The 26,561-nt window shown below is 44.5% G+C and overlaps 2 protein-coding genes across 5 annotated transcripts in view; both read left to right on the top strand.

Moving 5' to 3' along the window:
* Nucleotides 1–408: 408 nt before the first annotated feature.
* On the top strand, nucleotides 409–26,367 carry TMEM229B (transmembrane protein 229B). Its single transcript, XM_075103137.1, has 2 exons — nucleotides 409–498; nucleotides 22,633–26,367. Exon 2 carries the CDS (start codon nucleotides 22,660–22,662, stop codon nucleotides 23,161–23,163), a length of 504 nt encoding a protein of 167 aa, XP_074959238.1. The 5' UTR covers nucleotides 409–498; nucleotides 22,633–22,659; the 3' UTR covers nucleotides 23,164–26,367.
* RAD51B (RAD51 paralog B) overlaps nucleotides 409–26,561 on the top strand; it is a 473,504-nt gene continuing 447,351 nt past the window's right edge. For 2 of the 4 annotated variants that reach the window (XM_075103134.1, XM_075103132.1), the window contains exon 1: nucleotides 409–498. The gene's annotated coding sequence lies outside the window, so the exon portion shown is untranslated. The remainder of the gene's footprint in view (nucleotides 499–26,561) is intronic. The other 2 variants (XM_075103136.1, XM_075103135.1) reach the window with 1 other exon arrangement.

Here is a 26,561-nt window from a genome sequence, read left to right as displayed (position 1 = left end):
TTCTGGTAGACCCTTCAAGGGTTAACCGAGACTTTGGCTGAGATGGTAGCAGTGAGAAACCTTTGGTCGCTGGCTCCAGTGAAGTTACTCCGTGTGTTTGCTGTGGCTGGGATCCAGAAGGACAGTGAAGAGTCGAAAGGCTCAGCCTAACCAGAGGAGAGGCAGCTGCCAGGTAGCTGCCCCGGCTGCCTGGGGCTCTGAAGAAGTCAGGTCCTCCAGGGCCCAATGTACCGGAGCTGAGATATCTGTACACATAGCTCTTTCAGTGTTTAAAGCCTCTCTTGCACTGTGCTTTGTTAAGATCAAACTGTACTTCTTTGGTTTAGGAACGCTGCCTGGTTGGTGTATTAGCTGTTGGTCGTACGCACCTGGTCCAAAAACGGCTGGCATCTGAAAGAGCTCAGACCTGCTGGAGGCAACCCAGTCGACCTGCGGATGCTGTGAACCAGGAGCTGACCAAAAATAGTGGGAGAGCTCCAGGATTCCTCCCCAGAAAAGGTAAGGGCTGGAGGGTAAAACTGGTGGGAGTGTACTCATAGACCAGAACACCAGAGCAGTTCTCTGAGTACAGAGCTGACTGCATTGTAGATGGGACCTTTGAAATTTAAATACATAGAATGCATAAAGGATGGTCAAGATGTGAAGTTATTTGCATCAGTTCAAACTGCAGGTTGCTTTTTGGAAGTGTAAGATTGCCATTTGTGCACATCACCCTTGATTTCTCTCTGCTTTGAGTCACATCATTCTGATTGCTCCTAATTGATACTGCCAAACTTATTCGGGTGTTACTGCCTCTTTAAAACCTCATACTGGGATAGCCTTAGGCCATTAAAACAATCAGGACAGTGGAGCAGTATCTCTGAGCTAAACCAGAGCAGTAGGTAAAGAGTGGAGGGTTGCTCTCTCTGGTGGTAAAAGCACAGGTGTGAGTATGATGATGAGGAATCTATTCCTGGCCCTAACTAGCAGTGCAGTCTCCGCACTTGATTCACCAGTGTGTTACTCTACTAATCTTTTTAGGCTCATCTTGCCACTCTCCTGTATCTAGGGCAGTCCATTACACTTGCACAGTGTGGATGTAAAATGCTGTCAGAGTGGAAGGGTGATTTATATCCTGGGGCAAAACTTTATATTCGTCCTGGTAGATGGGCTGGACATTGTGGGACCAGAACAACCATCTCCAGACCCTGCAGCATTTTTAGAGCATTCTGTGTCTGCAGTATGCGGTGTGGTGCTCTAACAGGAGATTAAGCACAGGTGTTCTGATACAGCCTGCAGCAATTTAGGCCTCATTATTGTTTCCCTGTTGTGGATAAGGTTTCACGGGTAGGTTGTGCACAGTACTTCATCTCTAGTGGGGAACTTGCTTTGAATATTAAGGTGCTACATATATAAAATTCAGATTTATGTAGCACCTTCATCCCTCAGCCTATCCTGTCTCAGGGGTCTCTACCCTGTCTTAGTCGTAGTGCCCAAGAGATCCTATTCAAGGGTATTCTGTTGTCCCACTCTTGTAGGTATTCTTGCTCTGATAGACCCCTGTCTCTGAGACTGAGGAGCAGACCCAGTCATCTGCTGAAGGAGAGCAGTAGACTTAATTGTGGCAATGCTAAGTGTGGATAAGCAGTGTCAGCTGCTGCCTCGAGGTCCGACTGTGATCTTGCTGCCCATTGTGTAGCTGAGTAGAGGGCTTCAGTTGGTCAAGAAGTGTCATCTACTGAGTAGTAAAGTCCAGACCAGTGCTGCAAGGTTATGACAAAGCAAGTGTCAGCAGCTTCTTGGGAAGGCTGCTGGTGATGGACTGAGCCTTGGAATGAATCCAGCCGTTTTGTCAACGATGCAGCCATAAGTACTTCTGAAGAAAGCTGTGTCTGGCAAGCACTCTGGTGTATGGTAATATTGCTGTGGGTAGAGTAAATGCTGCTTATTGCCTGCCCTCAAGAACCATCAAAGGAAGCGCAGACATCTCCTATTACTGTTAAAACAAAAACTGAGCACCGTATGGGCACAAGAAAACATGGATCCATTGGCAGCAGAACAAAACTATGAATTATTAATTCCTCCAGTGCCTCCTGTATGTTCCATCCACGCTGGCTATTCAGGATGCTGTCTGCTGGAGATGCAGACAGATCTGCTTCCAAAGCCACAGTGACATGACCCTGCAGACTGTGATCACCACTTGGCTCAGCTTGTCCTCCATGAAACTGGCTTGTGTGGTGTTGTGACATCCTTGAAGACACAGAAGTAACCTTTGATCATCCTGTGAGCTGTTGATAGAAATTCTTGTTACACCAATGAAACTGGGATGTGTCTGGTAATGCCAGCTTGGAATTGGCTATGAGGTGAGGGCAGTGAGTTAGGACCGAGATGGAAGCACTGACTGCTCTGGCCCATTTTACAAAAGGGAGGTGGGGGCTGCAACTTTTGTGTAGTATTGCTTTGGTTTTTGTAAGAGAACTTGTACTATGTCAGTTTGTTCCTAGCTCTGTCTTGCTGTTGGATATCTTAGTGTCATCTGCTAAAGGTTTCCTGAGCACAGGCAGGATTTTCCTCTCCATGCAGAGTGCTAGTTTTTCTCAACTTGCTGACTAATGGGCATTTGTCTATGTAATGGTTGTCAGTTGGCAGCTGAAGCTGAGAGGCACTGAGGACTTACGGAACAGCAGAGACTAAATTCTCTTCCGATTCTTCTGTGAATGGCTCTGAGCTGAGGTAAGAGGTGCCTAGTGTGAGAGAAGGCATTGCTGAAGGTTTGTTCAGAGGTTGTTTCTCAGCATAAAAATCACATACTTGGATCCCTGGTTTTTTCTTTCTTTTTTCTTTTCCCCTCCTGCTAGTTGGTATGAAGATTCCTTCAGCCATTTCACATACCCAGGCTGCACCATCCATGCCATATTGCAGACTTCTGAGCATTTTTCCCCATTTTTGTTCGGCATCTTCCAGAGTTGCTCTTGGCTATTAGGCTTTTGCTGAGCAATATTCAGATTTTTAGTGTGTGAAAAGCTACAAGTGTGTAACTAGCAACTGCTGTAGAAATCATGGGCTTCTTAAAGCAAAAGTTTAACCCTTGCATTTACAGCTGTCTTGTAATGTGCCCTACCGCATTTTGAGAGAACCTCAAATGTTCTTAAAGAGCTTTGAGGAAAGGAAGTGAATGATACTTCAGTCAAAATAAGACACTATAACTTGTGTCCAGAAGAGTTTTCAGTTTCTCATTATGTGACCTAGCTGCATTTCCCCTAGAGTGAGTCACTTCTGGAGTTGTCCTAGTCTAGAAGCTGAGGAAGCTGGGGAGGCTAGATGAAATCCCAGACTATGTTTGAAGAGTCCTCACTGAAAGAAGTGGTGAAAGCATCTGGAGAGGAAGATTGCCCAGCTGTGTTGAGAGGTAGGATAGGTTTCACAAAGAGGGCTCTCAAGGAAGAAAGGGCTGGTCCTGAAGCAGGTAAACTGTGTTTGTCCTCCTGTGGTCTTGACAGAGGCGAAAAGACAATAAACTGGAAGAATACTTTTTTTTTTTAAAATGAGCGAAAGAATTAGACAAACAGAGCAGGCAGTGGATTTGTGGTTTCCATAGTGATGTAGCTGTGGAAGGTTTTGTATGGCTGAGCTTCGCCCTCTCTGCAATCACATTTGAAGGCTGTGAGTATTCAGCTTTTCTGCCAGGGAAATGTAAATATACATCAAACATGGAAATGGCTGAAAATGCATCTGCCTGTTCACGATTTGTATTTTTGCTATATTACCTGAATACATGGATGTTGGGACCCTCAGCTCCATTGTAGCTTATTTTTCCTTTATCTGTTGTCCTGCACTGAAACAGTGCATAAAACTGTCGTAATACCACAGTTCTTGCTGCACCAGACAGTGAAATGTTGACCTGTATCATTTGCTTTCTCTCATCTGTACGTACACACACATCCCACAGCACTGATGCCTGTGACTCTCTGCTCACCCACACTGATTTCAAACACGTGCTGGTTAAGAAATGTACGCCTAACTCTTTCAGGGCATGCTAACTGATCAGAGCCCCACCCTGTGAAACTTGGAGAGGTGTACTTCATGCTGTGGGCCACAGAAGTAGGCTGCATGTGACATTAAATCGTGGTTTATTTTAATGGGCATTTTAAGAGTGTTTTAATAGTCAAAACCTATGACCTTCAGGGAATTTTTGCATATGGAGAGAGCTGTTTATGACCATGAATGGTTGAAATTGAGAGCCTTTAAATCTGGCTTTCAAAATAATTTGGAATGCGGAATTTTTCGGCATCTCAGCTGATGGATTATCAGTGGGTCATAGAGGTAGGGGAAGGAAAATGCTCAACGTGAGTGCTGGATGTACACAGGGTGTACCAGTCTTGCACACCCACTTGCATAGTCCAGTCCTCATGAGTCACCAGCATTTGTCCCTCATCTTCTTCCTTTTTACAGGCTTCTCTTGCTGTCTGCCTGAACAAATCTCCCTTACCTTTGGCATTTGTTTTGCTTGTCTGATGGAGGTAATGGGTCATCTGCTCCCTTTATAGAAAGGAATGTTAATTATTTTCAGAAGGCTAATTAGGTTGCTAATGAGAAGCTCTACTGCAGTAATATTTCCTTTAATTATTCATTCTTAAGTGCTGTACAGAGAAGCTTATTGAATATGCTGTTAAATACAAATGCTTGTATCTGACTTAGAGATACACCTTCAGACTTGCTGAAAGAAATGCTTTGGTGAACTTGGGAGTCCATCTGACACGGATGACTGAGCAAATGAGACTGGTGCTGAGAGCTGCCTAGTCGTGCAGCCTTTTTGACTCCATGTGAATTCGGTGCTTCTGCAAGTGACTGGCTGAAGTTACTCTCTGTATTCCAGCTTTGCTTTGTGGCTTTTTGGCAGTATCGGTAACCAATTGTGCTAGCAGCCAAACTAACCTATAGTTAGATGCAGCCCTCAGACCAAATAGTTTAGTCTAATTAGCCAGATGGCAGCCAGAGGCACAGAGAGGTGGAGTGACTCATCCAAGGCCATGTCGCAGATCATGGCAAACCTGGTAATAAAGCAGAGGAAGTCAGACCTGTGTTAGTGCACTGCACTATTTGGCCCCTTGTGCCTCTCTCAGGGCCAGCATAGCTCACTACAAGACTTATACCAGTTTGCATATTGCTTCATGAGGAGACACAGCTGCTCAACAACCCCATCTGTGTATCCATCTTGGCACTGACTTGGTAAGGTCCTTTTGCTTCTCCATCTGAGTCCTGACTGCTACTTGCTTCTCTCCTCTTTTCACCCTTTGTTGTAGAAATCTCAGTGCCTTTTAGAATTGCTCTGAGATTCTAGATGATATTTTGGTTTTAGTACTCCCAGGATGAGAGCTGTTAGGGTGGATCTCCAGCATCCCCTGCTTTTTGAGTCCTGAGCCTTCATGCAGCTCTGCAAACGAGCTTCACTTTTTGGCAGCATCCTCTGATGTCCAGTCCCATTCCTGAGTCTGCTCTTAGCCAGACTCTTGGAATTCTTTACATGCTGTAGCTCTACCAGGCAAGATGGTGAGGGAAGGCTGCTGAACGGGGACCGCTTCCAGGCATCGCAAGATGCTCCTTATGTTTATATACTGATCATCATAGACTCAGTTGCAGAAGGAAGTCCTGTCAGTGTGGTGGATGCAGTGCAAAACTTCATCCGTTGTACTGTGCTGTCAAAGTATCTAAGTGCAGGTGACTGAAGAGTGACTCAGGCAAGACAAGAAAACTATCATCAGCATGAGATAGCAAAAGTCACCCTCCCAGTTCTTTTCAGGAACACATGTGCACTGCTAGAACAACTTTTACCTGTGCTCCACACATGCATGACTGCCTTGGCTGAGGCACATTAATTGAAAAGTTAATTTTGCGTATGTAGCATTTAAGTTAACCTTGAGTATCTTTACAGCTGTGGGAACTCTGAGAGACAATAAAGATATAAAGATATATATGTGTGCCTCCAGGACTGTCAATAGTAGATGCATGATTCAGGCATGAAATGACATCTGTTAAGTGTTTTACATATCCAGTGACAAGATAACATAAGGTGCCTCTCTGGTTCCATTTGCTATGGGTCACTTGATGCTCTGTTGAGCAGATTTTAGAGATGGTTTGAAAAGAATTTAGGGTTTGGGGGTTTTGGAGAGGTTTGTTTTTTTTTTTTCTGGTGGCCAGGGTGAGCAGTATCAAATTGTTTTACTTAAGACTGAGGAGTTCTTTTCTAGACTTATCACAAGACAGTTCCCAACACACAGATGAGAACTGCCACCTTTGTTCAGCTTGCTCTTTGCCCAGAAGCATGAGATACCTATTGCTGCCCAGAAGGAAAACAAGATAAAGAAAAAATCCTGTTTGATAAGACCTGAAATTACTCTATGTAGCCTCAGGCATTTCACTGAGGTGGATAAATCAGTGTTGTACATGCTTTAAGCACCTCTAAGTAGGTACTGGAAAGATGCAGGAATGGTAGCATCAGCAATGCTCAAACTCCAGTTTTGTCTCCAGGATGTGTCCATCTCTAGCTACCTTCACAGGCTCTAGTTAACTACAGATGGGATCCTGGAGAGACAAAGCTTGTAATGAAGGTACCTTTGTCAAGTGCCTGAAATTCATGAATGAATTTGGGCCTGTGTGTGTGAAATGTTTATATGAAATTCAAAAGGTAGTAAAACTGTCATGCAAATAATTAGTTTGTTAGAATGGTATCATGTTGCAGTAATAGTATAAGGTGGATTACTGGAGGCTGAATCTCAATGAACAAGTTGCTCAGAGGTGCGTTTCAGTCATGGAGAGCTCAGTACCTGCACAAAGGAAAGCTCCTTGCTGCTTAAATAACAGCTGTACCTCCTAAAGTAACAAGCTGTTGTTTAGAGTATGTCTGTCAAAATAAAAGCTTGAAAAGATAAGTTGGGAATTAAGGGCATGGCAAATGAAGACCTGGGCGGAAAGTCCCTGGCAGAAAATAGTGTGACCCTGCCCTGTTTGGGAGCCGGTTGTTAATGGGGTAGGACACTCTGGCCAAGGACATTCTGTCTAAATACAAAAAGACAATTACATGGTAGCTGGGTAAAGCCTTAGGTTACAGTTCAATGGAAAGAAGCCAGTTGAATTGCCCTTCCATTAAAAGGCATCTATTGCTGCATGAGACTCGAGGATGGCAGGCTTGCCTCCATGCTATAGGGGATGGCACGTCTGTGGTTGTTTTCTTTTCTGGTTGTGGTTGCCAGGCCCCGTGGGGAAACTGAGTCCTTCTGACCAGGTGCAGAGTACAATAAACTTCCTATGACAAGTAGACAGAAATTAGTGGAGGCTTGGTACTTGACAGAAAGAGAAACTAATTACGGGAGGTGTTAAGAACAAAATGAACTTCATTGATTGGAAGTCATGGTCTCACCACTTCCTCTTACACTTCCTGTCTGGTGTAAATGGCTCTGTAGCCCATGGCCTGGAAGACAGCATTTTGTCCAGTGTTTCCGCTGACAGTCTCCTGCATTTCATAGGATTTGGCCACTAGATTGTCACAGGACTTCAAAAATAAGCCTCTTCTAGGAACCAGGTGATGTCCAGCTCGGTATTCTCTTATCTTCAAAGATCAAGTGCAATATGGTTTTCTAAGGAGAGGTAATACATGTTGCTGGGTCAACTGATATTGTGGATGGGTGGACGGGGGCAATAAGTTTCAGATATTCAGGTGATCTTTGGGCTTGAAGCTGTCTGAAGGTGAGTATCAGGTTTCCATCTCTGATCTGACCAAAGTAGTAAGATCAAAGTTACTGAAAACGTAGCCTGGGTCTGCAGTAGCTAATTCTCCCTGGCATAAGCATTTTGTTTAGGGAGCCCAGCAGTGGGGAGGGACTGTGCGTATCGCAGCCCCAGCTGGACAGAATCACTGGGCCACCAACTCCTGCTTTGCACTTGTGTCCCCACATGTTCCTGAGGCCCCTGTATGACCATCACAAACACTTTTGTAAGGAGAATTCAGAGTTGGTGAAAGGTACTATCTGGGCTGTCCAAAGGGACATCTGAACTTTTGTAAATGAAAGAGAAGCTTTGGCAATGAGAACGGGAACTTTCTGTTAGTGCATCAACATGAGTTATCTGTTCTGGAAAGAGCAGCTTCCAGAGGCAAGTAAAAGAATCTGGAGTCAACTGGTGTCTGGTCTCTCTTCTGAGATGGCCGAAGATCTGGGCCAATTAGTGCCTGTGTTTGGATTATGAAGATGTTTTGTCAATCATCAGGAATTAAACAAATATATACAAGAAAAAAGAGCTATGTGTGCTTTTGAACGTTTTCTCTTTGAAGCCTGAAAAACAGAATAAATAGGATTCTGGTTTCTAGATCTTACTTCTGCAGCAGGAGCGAATGACGACATGGTATGACACGTTTGTTAAGGCACAGGCTGTCTTTTCATGTGTGTTTATACAGGCCTATGGCATCTTGATTTACTGACACCCTACCACTCCCCCTGGTAGTGATATTAAGGGAAAGAATGTCTTATTGTGAAGTATTCTAACACAACTGAAGATGCAAAGAATTCGGTTGTCTTAAACTTCTACTTTAAACAGGTAGGATGTTCAATTTCATCTGTAGTGTTACCATTTGGGACAGATGGATACATCTGGAGCCTTCAGCCAGTGACATGTGCTGCTGGAGATGATATGCAACAGCCCGTTCCTGCTGCTGATCATTCCGTCGGGGTATTAGTCAAATGCTAGCCATGCTGCACTGCAGTGCCAGGTTAGTGGAGACAGGTTTTAAAACAGTTGTCTTCCCTTTCTTTGTAAGGGCTAAACAGGTCAGTGTGGATAGTCTGGCTATATTCAGTCATTTTCTCTTCTCTCTGCATGCAGCAGATGCTTGGTTTCGGACAGAAGGGAGTGCCGAACTAGAGAAGCACAGTGTACTCCTGCCTGCAGAGCAGAGTAGAATTTACTTTTAGTGAAACTGAAATTGTGTCTTATATCAAGGGAAGCTGTTACTACTGTAGCCTTCTAAGCAGAGTCATATGAGACAAAAGACTGGTAGAGAAGCATTCTTGACTTACCTTGACACCTTTTGTTGTTGGGGTTTTGTCAGCTGCCTGACACCATATGCAGTCAAGAGTCATAATCTTAACTTTTCTTCCAGTGCTCTCGAGATTATTGTTCATCCCAGTGCAGCCTTTTGGTCCATATCCCACCATTTTCCTCTGCCTCTCCCCATTCTTCTGTATTCTAGCAACTTGGCTTCCAAGCAAGGCTAGCAAAGAGTATGTCTCTCCTAAGCCAAGCATGGATCTGTACTGCTCTGTTAACTTTGCCATAGAGCAAAACTCTGATTCTTTGTTCCAGCTGTGTCAATTTTACAAGAGCTGGTGCAGGAAGATGATGTGGCTAAACTGCTCCGATGTAACTTTCGTAAGTCTTTTGTCTCTTGCCCTGTTTGACCGCTGAGAGACTTTTTACGTGCCTTCCCTATCTCTTCTGACTTGTCCATACCTGAGTGCTGCCTCTTCTCAGCCATTGTTCAGCAGCTCAACAGTGAGAGGAAGCTAGCCTTACTTTTTTTCCAGGGCATTTTCCAGCCCCATTAAGGTTCCCAGCCAGGCTGGTTTAAAGGATTCTGTTAACTTGGGGTTGGTAGCCAGAAGGAGGAGGGAACATGCATCCAGATTTTATCTTGTCACTGTTGTAGCTGCGCAAATCTATGGATCTTCATTATTATCTGCTTAGGTGAAGTAAATCATTAGGATTCAGTGACGAGTTTAATTCCCTGACGTCTGCCCCCTACAAGGCTTCAGCTACCAACACACTTACAATTTTACTTGTGTGTTCTTCCTTGTTTCCCTCTATTCTACAAATACTCCAGGGTCTTTCCACCCTGCTTCTTTCACATCCACCTTCAGTTCTCAAGGCAAGGTTCTTGCAAGCCTTTCCCCAAATTAATTCTTACCAGCTTTTCCTCTCCATCTGTGCTTTGGCTCACTGGGTCCTAGAGAAGACAACACAAATATGGTAGTAATTTTAAGAACCAAGCAAGAAAATTGCTCTGCCTTCTACTGCGGTAGCTGTGTGTGGACTCAAATTCAAGTCTCTTTTCATCATTGTGCTTTTACCTTTTGCAACTGTGCCGTGTTTCTGCAGCTGAGAGTGGAAAATGTCTTCTGTACAGACTGATAGCTGATAGGAGTGAAGAGGTGAGTAGTATTTTTACCTCCTTGCTAAGTTTAGGATTAGAGTTAGCAGTTCTTAAGGATTTTCTTTTCTAAGGTAGAAGCTTAATTCCTTTTTCAGAAGTTTAGCAAGTAGGTGGTATTAACATGATCAGTTAAATTCCACGAGTCCTGAAGCAGATGCATGTTAGCTGCTATTCACGAGATTGAAAAATTCTAAACCTGAAGGCTGAATGTGTAGATTAGATCTGGAAGAAGGGATGAATGTGAGTAGGGTCTCAGCACGTACCACAGCCATAAACTGCTAGATCTGCAAAGCAGCCTGAAGCTGTCGTATTGCTTTATTTCATGGTCTGGGCTACCCTGTGCCATGAAAGGTGAATTCGTGGACTCCAGGCATTCAAAAGCATCTGAAGCATCCCTGTGTACCTACATATAGACTTTTCTGTCTTAAGGACCTAAAGTCTTACACTTAAGTTGACTAATAAATATAGGCAAGTTTAGAAAATGCTTTCCTGGACTGGAGCAATAAATATGTTTGGTCTTATTGGGGAGACCGTTCAATGGAGCATGGTCATTTGGACACACCGCAGTCACAAAAGGAAATGTGGAAGGAGGGTATAAACATAATATTAAGTGGATCTACTTTCAGAGGAGCTGTGTAAAGGCTGGAACTGAGCATGCCCTGTGGAGCAGTGATAAATGATTGGCAGGCTGCAGGTAGGAATCCTGAATCCAATAGTAGTGTTTTATGTATTGGGTTTGTGTTGCAAGATTTTGGTAGTGGGGAGGCTGCAGGGCTGGCATCTGTAGAAAAACTGCTGGAAGCTTCCCCTATGTCTGATACAGCCAATGCCAGCCGGCCACTGGCCAAGGCTGAGTCCTTCAGCGATGGTGGTAGTGCCTCTGGGATAGCAGATTTAAGAAGGGGGAAATCCCTGTGTAACTGCAGCCAGAGAGAGGAGTGAGAACATGTGAGAGAAACAGCCCTGCAGACACCGAGGTCAGTGAAGAAGGAGCAGGAGGAGGTGCTCTGGGTGCCAGAGCAGAGATTTCCCTGCAGCCCGTGGTGAAGACCATGGTGAGGCAGGCTGTCCCCCTGCAGCCCATGGCGGTCTGTGGTGGAGCAGATATCCCCCTGCAGCCCATGGAGGACCCCACCCCAGAGCAGGTGGATGCCTGAAGGGGGCTGTGACCCTATGGGAAGCCCGCACTGGAGCAGGCTTCTGGCAGGAGCTGTGGCCCCACAGAAAGAGCAGCCTGTGCTGGGGCAGGTTTGCTAGCAGGACTTGTGACCCGTGGGGGACCCACGCTGGAGCAGCCTGTGCCTGAAGGACTGCACCCCAGGGAAGGGACCCACGCTGGAGCAGTTAGTAAAGAACTATAGCTCATGGGAAGGACCCATTGGAGAAGTTTGTGGAGGACTGTCTCCTGTGGGAGGGACCCCATGCTGGAGCGGGGGAAGAGTGTGAGGAGGAAGGAGCAGCATAGACAACGTGTGATGAACTGACCACAACCCCCATTTCCTGCTGGTGGGGAGGAGGTGGAGAAAGTTGGGAGTGCAATTAAGCCAGGGAGGAAGGAAGGGGTGGGGGAAGTGGTTTAAGATTTAGTTTTATTTTCTCCTTATCCTACTCTGATTTGATTGGTAATAAATTAAACTAATTTCCCCACGTCAAGTCTGTGTTGCCCGTGACCATAATTGGTGAGTGATCTCTCCCTGTCCTTATCTTCACCCATGAGCCTTTCATTATATTTTCTCTCCCCTGTCCAGCTGAGGAGAGGAGCAATAGAGCAGCTTTGGTGGGCACCTGGTATCCAGCCGGGGTCAACACACCACAACGTAAAAGGTCAGAAGAAGCAATTCTAGGGAAAAAAAAGAAATCCATCCCCTTCAAGTAGAGGCAAAGACGGGGTGAATGAGCAAATCAATAAAGACAACATTGAAACATGTCAATGTGTCTTTATATATCTCTATAGAATTGAAAATTATGTAGGCATAGCGGGTTGATTTGCCTTTGTGAAAGCAGATATCTGTGATCCGGTCCAAACTGGAGCATGAGAGAACAGTCCAGTTCCGTGGTTTGGGAGAGAGGCAATAAGAAGCTCAGAAGGAGTTGGAAAAGAAGAAAGGTGACATGAGCTATAGTCAGAGGAAACGTGGGGCATCCTTATGACCCAGCTCCCTGGCTCATGAGCTGGAGTGCACAAAGCCACAGCTGGGAGCATGTATTTCATCTGGAAAAACAGTGCTAGGCAACGCCCCTGGGACTGTACCTTCATAAGCTGACTGATTGGAAAAGGAGTGAGCTGTGGGACACAGCAGTAAAAGCTGACGGACCAATGCTGAGTTAAGAAATTGATGTCTGAAGAGATAAGAGGCTTTCTTGAATGGCAGGCAGAAATAGCCTGGCAAATACCAGTTCTGCATGGGGCACAAATGTTGAGTCATTGCTTTATTTAAAAGAGCTTTCCACCTTTCAGAAGGCTGAGAGTTTCAGTCACGGCCCCCTGTGGCTCTGGTGCTGCCTTCTTGGGACACACAGCACATAATCAGATGAATGAGTCTGGCTTGAAGGGGAGTCATAAACATATTAGAGGTTTATGGTGGATCTGATGCTTCAGGTTTACAAAAGAGAAAAATGGCAGGCGTGCATAAAACATGAAGATGTGTGTTTGTAACCTGAATGCTAAGCTTCCTGATACCTTGAGGAAATACTAGCACTAAAAATGTAAGCCTTCTTTTGCAAAGATGTAAACAGCAATGAAGTACCCAACACAGTGGAGGGGTATGTCTGCCGTGAAGGAACCAGGCCCTAAAACCTAAGTTCTTGTTGACTTGTTATTCTGGACAGAGAAGTTTGGCTGGTCTGTGAAGGCAGATTTACCTAAGTGATGCACTTAGAGGGTGCTGCTTGTTTTTTCTGAATTGAAATAAACCTGAACAATAGAGTACAAAACTCAACACTAAGTTATTTGCCTATATAATATATTTTCACTGCTGATTACGTACTTTGCAAACCAGTGATGGCATGATTACTCCCCATGGTACGTTAATTGGTGGGCACTAGTGGTTGAAACTCCGGGAAACTGCTCGGAGGAGCTGCCTTTCCCAGCTGTAGGCATGGCTGCCTACTTGAGGATCTTGTCAGCCATGGTGAGGGGGTCAGTAGGATTCTGAGATTTATCCTCTTCTACCCTTCCTTCCCAGGATGATTCTACCTCTGAGGACCTGTATGAAATTGAAATTAAGATGATGAGGTAGCCACTGTTTTGGATGCTCCACAAGGGTTCTTTTGGTGGAAAAGAATAATTTAGCAATCTGAGACTGCTCAAGTTTTTTCCACCAGGAATGCTGGGAGGAAACTTGAGGAATCACAGCCTGGCAAATAGCAGATAGCACTTGGAAGACCTGTTCTTTCACGTCTCAGCAGTAGTTTAATGTTAGGAAGGAAAATATACATATTGAGGAAGAAAAATTATTTTCTGTAGGATTACCATCAAGAGACTTCCAAAAGGGGAAAGAAAGAAGATGACTTCTTATGACAGTCTTGGCCTGTGTTTCTGAAGGTGCTTAAATGTGTGCTCCCTCCTGTTCCAGCTCTTTATGCAGTGCCTTGTGCTTGCAAGTTTTAAACCTAACTCAGCTTAGACCAAGATGCTAGGTTTCTTTATGATTTATACTATCCAGTTACCTACTGTCGGTTGAATGCTGGGAGTTTATAAAGGCTTGTGTACTGGTGAAGAGTAATACAAGGAGAGTTCTTTACAGTTTTATTAGTACTACTAATAGTAGTGTAAGTAGCTTTACACAGCATGAATTTCCAGTAAAAGAAGCATTCTGAGATGCTGCTTTGAACTTTACCTGCAGCAAGCTAGGAGAGACTGCCTTGTATCTTGTCAACAGTTCTAATTTTTTTTGTCTTTTTACACATACTGCTGTTCTTCACAGATTTAAGTGATTTGGATTATGTCAGGGTATTAGCAGGCTAGGATTTTAGATAATCTTACTTCACTGCCTTGATCACAACATTTTTCTCTGCCAAGCTTCATTTTCAATGTGAAATGTGTTTGGATGTTTTTGTCTTTTTTTTTTTTTTTTTTGCCAAACCTGGCTTTCTTCCACTCCATGCTGATTCTGGCTTGTAACTGCAGATTGTTCAGAAGAGCTGGGCTAAGCATATTTATTTGTTACTGGTACTGAACCTTGTGAGTTGTCCAAATCAATTTATTACTGTAGTGTTGGACTGGTGTATTTGCTTATCATTTTGCTTTGGAAAGAAGATGGGGCATTTGCTAAAAAACAAAAAAACCCCAACAAACCTTTTCAAAAAAGAACTGAATTTCTAAACAGCTTTAAGAAACAATGTAAGATAGGTGATACATAATCATAGAGTTGTTTAGGTTGGAAAGATCTTTAAGGTCATCAAGTCCAACTGTTAACCTAACAGTACCAAGTCCACCACTAAACCAAATCCCAAAGCACCACATCTACCTGTCTTCTAAGTATCTCCAGGGATGGTGACTCCATCACTTCCCTGGGCAGCCTGTGCCAGTGCTTGACAGCCCTTTCGGTGAAGAAGTTTTTCCTAATATCCAACCTAAACTTCCCTTGGCGCAGCTTGAGGCCATTTCCTCTCGTCCTATCGCTTGTTACTAGGGAGAAGAGACCGACCCCCACCTCGCTACAACCTCCTTTCAGGTAGTTGTAGAGAGCAATAAGGTCTCCCCTCAGCCTCTTCTTCTCCAGACTGAACAACCCCAGCTCCCTCAGCCACTCCTCACAAGACTTGTTCTCTAGACCCTTCACCAACTTTGTTGCCCTTCTCTGGACACGCTCCAGCACCTCAGTGTCCTTCTTGCAGTGAGGGGCCCAAACCTGCCCACAGTACTCGAGGTGGGGCCTCACCAGTGCCGAGCACAGGGGCACGATCACCTCCCTGCTCCTGCTGGCCACACCATTCCTGATACAAGCCAGGATGCCATTGGCCTTCTTGGCTGCCTGAGCACACTGCTGGTTCATATTCAGCCAGCTGTTGACCAATACTTCCGCGTCCCTTTCCACCAGGCAGCTTTCCAGTCACGCTCCCCCATCCTGTAGTGTTGCATGGGGTTGTTGTGACCCAAGTGCAGGACCTTAATGTTGTCTATTCTTTACATCTGTTGGCTCTCTAGTGACAGTGGAAAGGATATTGACTATGGCAAAATCTTATAAACTCTCAGCATGTTCTCGGGATATTCCCTCTCTCCATTCATCACACTGTTTTGGGTTGCTTTTTCCTGGTAAGCCATGATGTGCATTATGTTCTTTGAATGTCAGATTTGCTTCAGTCAGCTAATACAACATGTTAAGCTTAAGCTGTCAAGAACAGCCATGGATTTTGATTGCCACTGTACTTGAATGCATGGTTTGAAATGGAGGGGCCCAGCCCACAGGATCTTACAAGTCTGCAGTTGCCCATCAGGGAACTATGCGTGCTCAGACCTGGGCCTGAAGTCATGGGCTGCAAACCTGCAGCAGCTTTTGAAAAATGGGCTCTAGGAACTCAATTCTGCTCTCACTGCAGAGAATGAAGTACACCTGGACTTACTGTCCAGGTTGAGATAATGCTGAATCCAGCAGTTGAGCACTCAAAACTGGAGGATGGTGGATACAGATTCTCAGGGCAGGTTGTGCCCCCCTTGACATGCCATCTTTGCGGGGGCAGACCTTCTGTAGTGCTGGCCCCTTCCTCCGCAGCATTAGTGGGAAGCTCTGCCCGCTCCAACAGCAGGGTCCTGGCTTTAGTCTCTGCTTTGTGCTCGGGCCACTTCAGGGGCACTTGGGCCCCTGCTGGACACTTGCTTGTTTGAATGCTGTAGTACTGGCAAATGCTGGGGACTCAGGGCAGCTTTTCCAAACAGGGGAGAGCAGCAGGTATGGCACAGGAGTCTTCCAGCAGCAGGCCTGGAGAAGGATATGACCTTACCTGAAAGATGCTGGGGAGATTTGGGGATAATACTTCTGGATGCCAAGTTTGGACTCAGTCATTTTTCATAGATTTGTCTTGCAAGTCTGCTGTTTGCTTGACTCTTGAGGGATCTTAACTTGTCAGGAACATGGGAAGCATCCCTTTTGGACACTGTAAATAAAGAGCTGCTGCCTTAATTTGATCTCAAGTTGGAGTGGTCACTGTGGGCTAAGGTGTGTTTGAGTAACATGATGCTATGTGTGAGGCAGGGCATGGGAAATCTCAGCTTTCTGCACTGCCATTCATGAGATTACTTTAGTCAGAAAACTATTCTTTAAACTACCAATGTCTTCACGTTTTCTCTTTGTTCTCTGAAAAGCCCCCCTCTACATTCCGTCCCAAGAAAACTCTTCCCATTGTGAAATGGTGCCTTGCGGGCAGCCCACACACAGGCATTACCAGAAAGAACTACACTTCCCCATCCCTTTGGCTTAGTCTAGTAATTGGATTTATTTAATCTCCTTTTGTCGTCATTCTTTTTTACTGTATCCCAGTTCTTTTTGGAACAGATTTGAAAGATAGGAACGGATCAGAGGCTGCCAGCAGGTACAGAGTGAACTGGGCAAGGGAATGAGGAGTGGCAGGGAATTGATGTGCCTTCTAAGGGAAAGGACCTAGAGACAAAGGAGGGGAAAATGCAGATTGGAAATGGGCTGTGCTTTCTTACTCATAATACATGGCTGTGTGGGTAGAACTCAGAGGAAGGGAGACAACGTGCATCTTGATGGAAGTGGAGTCCAGAGGCAGAAGCAGCAAAAGCAGATGATTAATACTTTCAGAACTGACCAAAATCCCAGGGCTCCAGATCCATCCTGAAAGTGCTAAGAGTAAGCAATTGACATCAGGTCTGTATTTGGAGTTATCTGTCTGTGGCATGCTTTTAGCTTCATTGCAGGGCTTGATTAATTGGTCTGCTGGAACTATTCCACACTTCAGTACAGTCAAAATTCTATTTTCTGAGCCACAGTTAATTGAGGCTCTCAGTTACCTGAAGGATGAATATCTCCTCAGAGTTATGACTTCAGCACATAAGTACTGCTAAGACTTTACTGTATAAATCTTTAAAGACTGATGAACTAATGTCTTGGGGCCAAATCCAGCACCAGTGATCTGTAAATCGTTAATCCTAATGGTTTGTGTGAGATTTATATGAAAATGTTGAAGTCAGATTTGCAGCACAATCATTGAATGTTGTCTGTGGTTGCAAAGGTATACTCATTTGGCGTTTATTTGCAGGTAAAAGGCAAAATAAGAGAGGAGGAATTAAATTTAAAAAGGTAGTGTCCAAAAATGCGTATCAATTTTCATTGACTCATCCTTCTATCTACTCTTTGTTAAAGCAGAAAAGCAGATACATGTCTGATTCTCCTAGCTTTAAGGAAGAACACAGTAGCTACAGTGATGTGCCAGTGAAAGTAATTCAAAAAGCCATGAAGAATGGTTACTTGCGTAATTACTGTTTGGGTAAGAAGGCCCTGAGGAAAGAGAATATCATAAGCAGTAGAGTTTACGGTCAGGGAGTGGCAGGTGCCCACTACTTCAGAGCTGTCTGCTGCTCGCAGTCCTGTCATTCGGAGGGACTGAAGTATGCTACTACATAAGTGCCCCCTCTGTCTGCAGTTACTCTTTCAAGGTAAGAAGTAATTATGATATGTAACATAGGGTTATAGATGTATCTAAGGCATTTCTTAGAAATATGAACATGCATGTTATGAAACAAAATATTAGTAAATACTTCAAATATGAATTCTTAAAATAAAAAAATTAGAGCACAGTATTAACTGGCGGAAACAACCAGGCACTAAGAATAAGGAACTTCCTGCAGTAGTTCAAGTTCACCTGTGGTGAATTAAGTAGCTGACAGAATTTATAGCTGCAGGCCATTACTAATCAGGGAACTGTCTCATGGAGGTTTTTTGTTTGTGCTTTCTTTTATTAGCACTCCAGAGTTAATTCAGAGTATCTCTAGGAGGTCTCATTGTACCCATCCAGAGGCTGTGTGTCTAAATAATTCTGCTGGAGTAGAGGGAACAGAGGCAATCTGGGAGAGCCTTCTGAAGCACAGTTTGGCTTGGTGGCAGGGAAACAGGCAGAAAGCCCCTGCAAAGGAGAGCTTTGAAAAAAATGAAGCAGGCAGTGCTCAAGAACTTAATCAGGCATGAATATGACATGCACTGATGTCTCCCCTGCAGTGCTTGTGTGACAGATCTGCCATTATTTCTTGGTCTTCCATCAACACATTTTCCAAACACTTGCCTCTTCCCTGCCTGGGCTGCATCACCTGCAAAACTGAATGTGAGTATGGAAGTGCTCCCCCTGCGCAGAAGGGTCTTGTGCATGAAGCAGGGCAGCCTGGCATTTATGTCCTTTCTTCTTGGCGTGGTGCATCAGGTCTATCTGTATATTACATCAGCTTAGGGGATGATTAATATCCATTTTAGAGTTGATATTCTAAAATATAAAAGCATAATCTTTGTGTTGTTACAATATAACTTTATTGCAGGCCTAACTCAGAGTCCTGCCCTGGTCCTCTGAACCAGATTTTTGCAGAGAAACACAGTACCTCATATGCTTCCCCCTGTTAGCGCTGGGCTTGTTTGCTGTAGGTGGAGGGGCTCTCGGCCCCTCTGTTGCCAGCAGTGTTATCCGCACAGGCAGCGCAGTCGGGGAAGGGACTGCTGTCCTTCAAGGTTCCATCAAGGCCCATGTGTGGTTTCTGTAGACTTGGCTTTTTATTTCTATCACTAAGCTGGGAAAGAAGGTCCTCCTGGAGAAAGACAGAACATTTCTGTGGTGGCTTAGCTCAGGCTCCCTCATGACATTGTATTAGAGGATCCATTTCTACTTTAGCTACTTGAAATATAATTTTATGATGATGGGAAGTATTTTCATAGCTTTGAATGTAGAAGCTCCCTGTTTTCCACAAAGCAACACCGTGTGAGCATCCTCAGTACAAGCATGGCCATCCATCTGCAGCCTCTGGGACTTGTTTGCTCACTTCTGAGACAACTGCATAGCTGGCAGCTGTGTTTCTGGTTTTCAGGAAGCCGCTGCCCATCCACTGTAACTACCTCAGTGATGAATGTCATTTGTTTTCCTCAGGAGACTGAATAGCTATCGTAAGTTCAGAGTTTTTTGGTCTGTATTACTCTAACTCCATTAAAAGTCTTGCATCACCAAGTTCGATTATCTACTTGAGGCTTTGCACAAATCTGCATCTTTTACTGAATCCAGTCTTGGCCTTCTTGGATGCTTCTCCCACTAATGTCCTGCAACTACTTTCCAGCTTGATCCTTTTATCATTAATTGCTGCCCGATAAAACACTTTTCTCCTTCATTTCCCTCTTGAGACCTTCTTGTGCTGTATTGCCTACCAGGCACTAGCCAGTTTGGTATGGCTGGAAAATAAGATGCTTGGGAACAGCTGCAGTTGTAATTGTTTGGTAAATGCTGAAGTGACTTGTAACCATTACATTGTGCAGGCCCCAACTTGTGCAGTGATGTGCTGTAGCTTGTTGTAGTTGCCCTAGGTATCCTTCGTCTCTTCTATGTCTTACTGTGTACTTTTTGTTTTATTTTGAATGAAATATTTTACAGGAGGAGCTCTTATTTATGGATTTGCTAGCACAGTGGAATCAGTTTGTTTGGGTTACCACAGTTCAGCATCTGCCCTGTCTTGGGATGCTCTTAATCAGCAGGCAGCCTGTGAGGACTTCTTCAAGCATATTTTAAGTAGGGGGTTCCCATCAAGCTCAGCTGACTGGGCATGTGACAGGAAAAGGCAAATATTGAGACAGTGTCAGCACATTGATGTTTGTCTCCTTGCACTTGTGGCAAAAGGCTCAGGATTCAAAAGAACTCGACAGTGGTCTTTGCAATGGGTTAACCTGTATCATAGATATGTCCCAGACCTGGTCTTGATTCAGTTATTAGACCTGTAGTGTAGTGGCTAGATATTTTGCAAAGTGTAAAAAAGAAATAGAGAATAAATAGATAATTATTAAGTATGTGGTATACAACCAGGAGAGAGGAATCTTCATTGCATAGAGGAAACAGCGTGGGGTAGAACAGGATGTGGCTTGTTGGATATATTTGTGTAAGTCTTTGGCTTTGGGTAGGTGTAAGGCAATGGAATTGGTGAGGGGACCCTTGGCAAAAGAAAGGAGGGACTCAGAGGGAAGCACCTTCTGTGCATTTAATCCAACTTTGAGAAGAGATTTTCAAAATTACAAGGAAAACCTTACAGATAGTACTGCAAGCTGTGGGTGCTGCCAGCTAACAGTTAAAATACATTTAATGTAAAGCTGCAGAGTGAAGTGCAAGGACTAAGGCCCACAAGTGGAAAAGCTTAGAAAGGCTTACTGAAAAGAGAGGGAAACCATACAATCCCTTGTCAGCTTAGTAAAAACTTTCTTCCCTGGAGAATGACATTCCGTATTTCATCAGTGCCTTACCCAGCAATAGGTATGACTTCTAAGGCCTATGTATCTTTTGATTTCTGTGTCCTTGGATATGAAAAACTTCTCCCTTCCTGCTGCAGCCATATATTCCCATTCTGAGAAAAGATACCTACAGTCCGTTTCCTTCTTACTGCTTCTTACCTCTGACTATTGATTTGTTCTTGAAATTATGTGAGAATGGAGAAATGATAAAAGGATTCAGACTCCTAAGCTTATGAACTGTGCTAGCAAACTAACCAAGTAACATTACACCAACAAACTGTCATTCTCTTCAGAGGGGAAGTTTCTGGCGCCCTTCCACATCAGCTTCTTGTGGACTGTGTGGAGATATACCACCTGCATATTTCTCATGTGCCCCCTCCACTGCTGTCTTGCAGGGTCTCTTGGGACTGAACTGTTAGGAGACAAAGGAATTCCTAGTGACTCCTTAGTCTTTCACCCACAAGCTCACAATATGCTGTTGATCCAGATCTGTAGCATCTGCTGATAGTTCAGTGTCCTGTGTAAAATAAATTGTGCTGTTAGGAAATGGGTCTTTGTTCAAGCACCGGCATCATATGACCTGCCAAGACTTTGGTTGTTGGGTGTCTATTTAAGAGACGAGTGAATAGGTCACGGATACAGCTCTGTCCTTTCCACTTTCAATATTCCCCCGTGAATATTCTGCATATCTTCATTATGTTCATGATTATAGTTTCTTTTTCCTTATAAGCGTTTCTCTTCTCTCATCCCCTATCAGAATTCCAGTCATACTGTGTGTTAATACTTTGTTCAGAGGGACACCGTGTTTACAGAGTAGGGCGGGAACAGTATCTTTCCAGCACCTTGTGCCACAGAACTGACAAGTGCAGGGCAAAGAGTTAAATAGTGCCTGATGAAGAGTCAAGAGAAACCTGGCTTGAAAGAGTAAGTTTTTAAGAACGAAACAGGTAAAATTCACCCTGTGATGTGAATCTGTAAGGCTTCAGTAAAATTATGCTTAAAATCAGCTTGGGCCAGGGACTGTAGGGTGGCAGAGCAACGCTTAGGACCTTGTAAATATCTACAAGCAGTGTAAAAACTAATGGTGCTGAAACAGTTCAGTGGTAAGCAAATTGTGCCCTTTCAAAACCTTTTCACGAAGTTTCTTCCTGTAGAGACAATTAGAGTTTGTTCTCATTTCCTATTTATCATGACTAACCACCTCTCTCTGCACTCAGCTGTTCCTTTTTATTCTTCTCCTTTGTGTTTTGCTGTCCTGAAGCCAAATCCGAATGGATTTCAGTGGCTGTCTTGTGCTTTTTGACTTCGTATCAGTCTGACACCATAAGAAAATTATTTTCCAGATCCTAGTCACACAATGCATGAGTTCTTTAACAGAAGAAATAACAGTTCAGCTGAATAATGTGTGCAAGGTGTGGTGAATGAAAGCGTAAAACCTCTCTAACTTTCTCCTCCAGTTCCCTTTCTGTAGCTCCCATCAAAGCTCAGGTTTTCACTACAGTAAACATTTTGGGTATAGAGACTGTGGGTGACAGCTGTAAGGGCCCAGGTTTTCAATGCTGTGTTCATCTAATCTGTTCCATATTAGAATCAGAAAAGTAGGCTTAGTGCTCTTTCTTGAAAAGAGCAAAAAGCTGATGTGCGCTCCTTGTGAGATGGCTGTATTTTTCTACTGACTTGCAACTAGTAAGTTCTTTGGCAGCCTCACCCCTGGCAAAGCCCTTGTACCTGTCAACTCCTTCCTTATCACCAGTGCAATATCAGCTGTATCCTGTGTCTCAGGCAGAGCAGTATATGTTGCCTGGGGCTGTTCTGAGACTTGGAGCCCAGTAAGGTGCCACCTTTCCCCAGGATTTAAAATCTGCTGTGGTAAAAATGAGACAATTTAAAATTCACTTCTTTCTCAGATTTGTCCTTTGTGGATGTTGCCATCTGGGGGATAAGGACTTGTGACATCCTTGTTGACTTCTCTCTCTCTCTTCCCCCCCCCCCCCCCCCCCCCTTCCTCCCCCTGCCCCATTTCAGAGTGCCTGCTGGGTTGTGTGCTGAAGAATGGCTGCGGCAGAACCTCTGACTGCTTTCTCCCGATGGTACCTCTACGCCATTCACGGCTACTTCTGTGAGGTGATGTTCACAGCTGCTTGGGAGTTTGTGGTCAACTTCAACTGGAAGTTCCCAGGTGTTACCAGTGTGTGGGCGCTCTTCATCTATGGCACCTCCATCCTCATTGTGGAGAAGATGTATCTATATCTCAAAGACAAGTGTAACATTTTAGTGCGCTGCTTCATTTACACACTTTGGACATACCTCTGGGAGTTCACCACGGGCCTCATCCTACGCCAGTTCAATGCCTGCCCATGGGACTATTCCCAGTTTGATTTTGACTTCATGGGCCTGATCACCCTGGAGTATGCCATCCCATGGTTTTGTGCGTCTTTCATCATGGAGCAACTGGTGATCAGAAACACCCTGCGCTTACGGTTTGATGAGACTGCTGAGCCGGGGGCCCCCACTGTCCCTGTTGCCTTGGCCAACGGCCATGTGAAGACTGATTGAGCAGTGACTCAGAACCACACTTAGCATTCTGAGAGAGCCCAGACCTCTACCACGGACTGTCAGCTCTGGCTCTGAGGTAGTGCTCCTTGCTGTATGATAAGATTCATAAACCCCATTTTTCTGATGGGGGTGTGCATGGGATATACCAGAAAAAAAATGGAACCGATAGCTTTTCTATGGATTTTACTCTTTGGGCTCCAAGGACCAATATCAGTACTTGTTAGTTAGGTCATTTCTGATTTTAACTTATTACAGATGAAAGCAGTCCTTTTGCTTACTCTTTTATGTGGAGAAATAAGAAGAAATGCTACAGTGGAAATGCATACAAAAAAAACCCCTAAATAGCGGGTGGGCATGGACATGCCAGCTAAGTTTGTGATTGGCTTACTCTGATAGGCAATATTCAGGTGCTCGCTTGCAACCAATACCTCCCGTGGGACCTGAGATGCTGCATGAACAAGGAAAATCCATCTGCTGTTGAGAAGAACCTAAGATTGGCAGTCTGCTGGGGAGGTAGATGGTGTTGCCCTCAAGAGGTTCCATTGGCCTCTCCCCAGGTTCTTTGTTGCACCACGAAACGATCTGGTGCTGGACATCTTGCTGAATTTATACAGATCTTGTACTTTTTGAAATCTCAGTCCTGATACTCACTAGAATTTTTTTCTTTTTTTTTCTTTTTTTTTTTAAATAAAGGCCTTTTTTGCCAAGTGAATTTTGCCATAATCTGTGCAATCTGAATCTTAGCAAAAGGCACAAGAAATAGTGAAGTCTTCCTATCTCCTCTGTCCCCTCAAAGCAGACCTTGCCTGAAGGGCTGCTGCAGATTCCGGCTCCCATCTCAGCTGTGCAAACCTTGTAGAGACTGTACAGGCCACAAGAATTTTATGCCTGCCTTCCCAGGGATTCCTCTGTTTCTGGTGATGTTGATGACTTAGTCTGGCTGCAACCCACTGTATTTGAAGGTCAAAACCTTCCTGTGGCTAATGTGGTATCCAGGATTCGGTCTTCTGGCACTGACTCTCACCTCCCTTCAGCACTGGCAGGTCTTGGCTCAGTTCTGCCCAAGTGTCCTCCTCAGTGCATCAAGAGGATTTGCTTTTTCTTCCCAAATTCTGCGTTAAATAACCACAGCCATGTTGTCATGACAATAATTGGAGGCAGCAGGAGATATGCCATGCTGCCTGATACATTATTAAAAACAAACAAAAGCAAAAACTCCCTCTCTGAAGAGCACTTCTTCATGCTCTGCCTGAGTGAGGCTTCGAGGTAGGGTGCAAGAGCAGCAGTAGAGACGCGGAGCAAGAGGGAGCACTGTGGCTCCACTGCAGAGCTACCTGCACCAGGGACGGTTTGAAATTTAACCTACTGGGGACATTTGAGAAGCATAGGGAAAGTTGTAGTGCAGGGAAAGAGCTTGATAGTGGCAGCCACATACTCATAATTAGTTCTGGCAAGACCTGGCTTTCGAAGTTAGAAACAAACACGGAGCTTCCCACTGTCAGATGCTTCTCACTCCTAACTGGTTTATGGGGGAGGCTTGCTGTAGTAGCCCTGTAGGGCCAGATTAATTTCAGGTGTTCTTCCACCATAGTCAACAGAGTTGCACCAGGGATCAATTTGGCTTGAACTGCAAGCATGTTAGTGTGGTTGTGGGATCCATTCTTGTACTGGAAATGGCCAGGCTATTTCTTTGTGGGTCCCCTGTCTCTGGGAGGGAGTGCTCAGTTGTGAACCTGCTCCTTGCCACGGGGTGTCCATTCCTGAGGGAAAAAGCACTCCTGGCCCTGGGAGGAGAATTGTGTGTTGGTTCTGCTCTTATGAAGGCAGTGTTAATCCTTTTTTTTGATCACACAGAATGCAATTATTTTATTCCTCCCCTCCCCCTCTCACATGGCATCAGTTGCTGGCAATGGACACACGAAAACACTGGCAGCAAGGAATTAATCCAGTCTGCCCTGGGGAATGCAATGTCTCCTGAAGCACTCAGAATACTTAGGTGGGGATTTAGAGTTCCCTTTTTATAGTTCATTAAATCAAAAGAGAACAAACAGTGAACAGATTTTTTTTTTTCATGCTGTGATGCCAGTATATGAAATCAGACGAGCAGTATGTAGTTCGTCAGCCTGGATGGTCTTGGGTGTGTAGACCCAGGCAAAATAGTCACCTGACACTGTACATGGGGCAAAAAAAAAGATGAGATTTGTACATGGGATAACGGAGGTGGGCTCTGCTGGACCATAACAAGAATTGCAAGGTTCAGCTGAGAGTTGGGGTCCCCCTATCTTGGCCCTGGTTCTGCCAGCGTCATTTAATGCTGTGTCTAAAGCTGGGTTGTCCTCTCACAGCATCGCTAAGTGTGGTGTCATGCTGCCTCCTACACCACCCCTGCATCATCTGAAAACCTCAGCTTCATAGAAACATCCTTAGGATCCCTGCTTTCTCCTTTGCTGTTACAAAACTCTTTTAAAAGGTTAAAAGGAGTTAGTAACATGGTTTAGTGACTCCCAGCTGCAGCCGGGACTAGGGGAGGAGTGGCTGTTCACAAAGCTAACGTGAAGCACAGTCGCAGTCATGTGTCTTGACTTTAGAAGCTTCTCTGCTAAATGACACTGGTTTTGCTCAGTGATGTAATATTTAGATGCTCAAGCTACGGAGGGGTTTCCCAGCAGCATCTAGTATCTTATTCCATTATCCTTATTGCCTGTGCCATTGTAACAGCTGTTGTAGTCTGCTTTCCATGGATGTCTGACAGGTACCACCTAGCTATTGCATCCTCATAGAGTGGTAACTTACTCCCAGAAGTGCACTTTACTTGCAGCTTGCACACCAGAAACAGAAAGGGACCCAGCAAATTCTTAAATCAATTGAAATAATTAAACATAATACCATGTACCTAATGCAGCAGGATCAGTCAGACTTCTCCTTTCTGAGCAACATGGCTACAGTCAGAGCTTTGTCTTTTCTGCAAAATCTCCCTTTTTAATACATGTGATGCTTACAGAAGTGCCCGGAGCACGTTACTGGGGTCTCGGTGGCAGCTCATCAAGAGCTCAAGAGCTGGACTGAAGTGGTAGAGACATTTACATTATGGGGAAAAAAAAAAAAAACGCACAAGGCCTACCATTTGTTTGTACGTGTATCTTACTCAGTAGATTAAAGTTGCCTGTTTTGAGTTCACCAGCAATAAAAAAACCTTGTGATTTATCTACCTTGTCCTGACTGCAGCAAGGAGAGAGTGGCCTGTTGCTGCTTTTCTTTTCCAGGGGGTGGTGGTGGTGGGATATGAACTCCAGTTACCCCAAGGTTCCAGTTTTGCCTCCTTTCTCATGCTTATCTCTTGTATGGTCTATCCTAAAGGATCTCAAAGTACACAATGAAATATAGAGTCTGATCTCCTG

The sequence above is a fragment of the Phalacrocorax aristotelis genome, chromosome 9, assembly GCF_949628215.1.
Source record: "Phalacrocorax aristotelis chromosome 9, bGulAri2.1, whole genome shotgun sequence".
NCBI lineage: Eukaryota > Metazoa > Chordata > Aves > Suliformes > Phalacrocoracidae > Phalacrocorax > Phalacrocorax aristotelis.
Note: the sequence above shows the minus strand (reverse complement) of the source record. Positions and strands in the feature narration are given on the sequence as shown.

What these genes read in the sequence shown, in the direction of transcription:
- TMEM229B (XM_075103137.1), top strand. Translation starts at nt 22,660, where the DNA reads ATGGCTGCGGCAGAACCTCTGACTGCTTTCTCCCGATGGTACCTCTAC.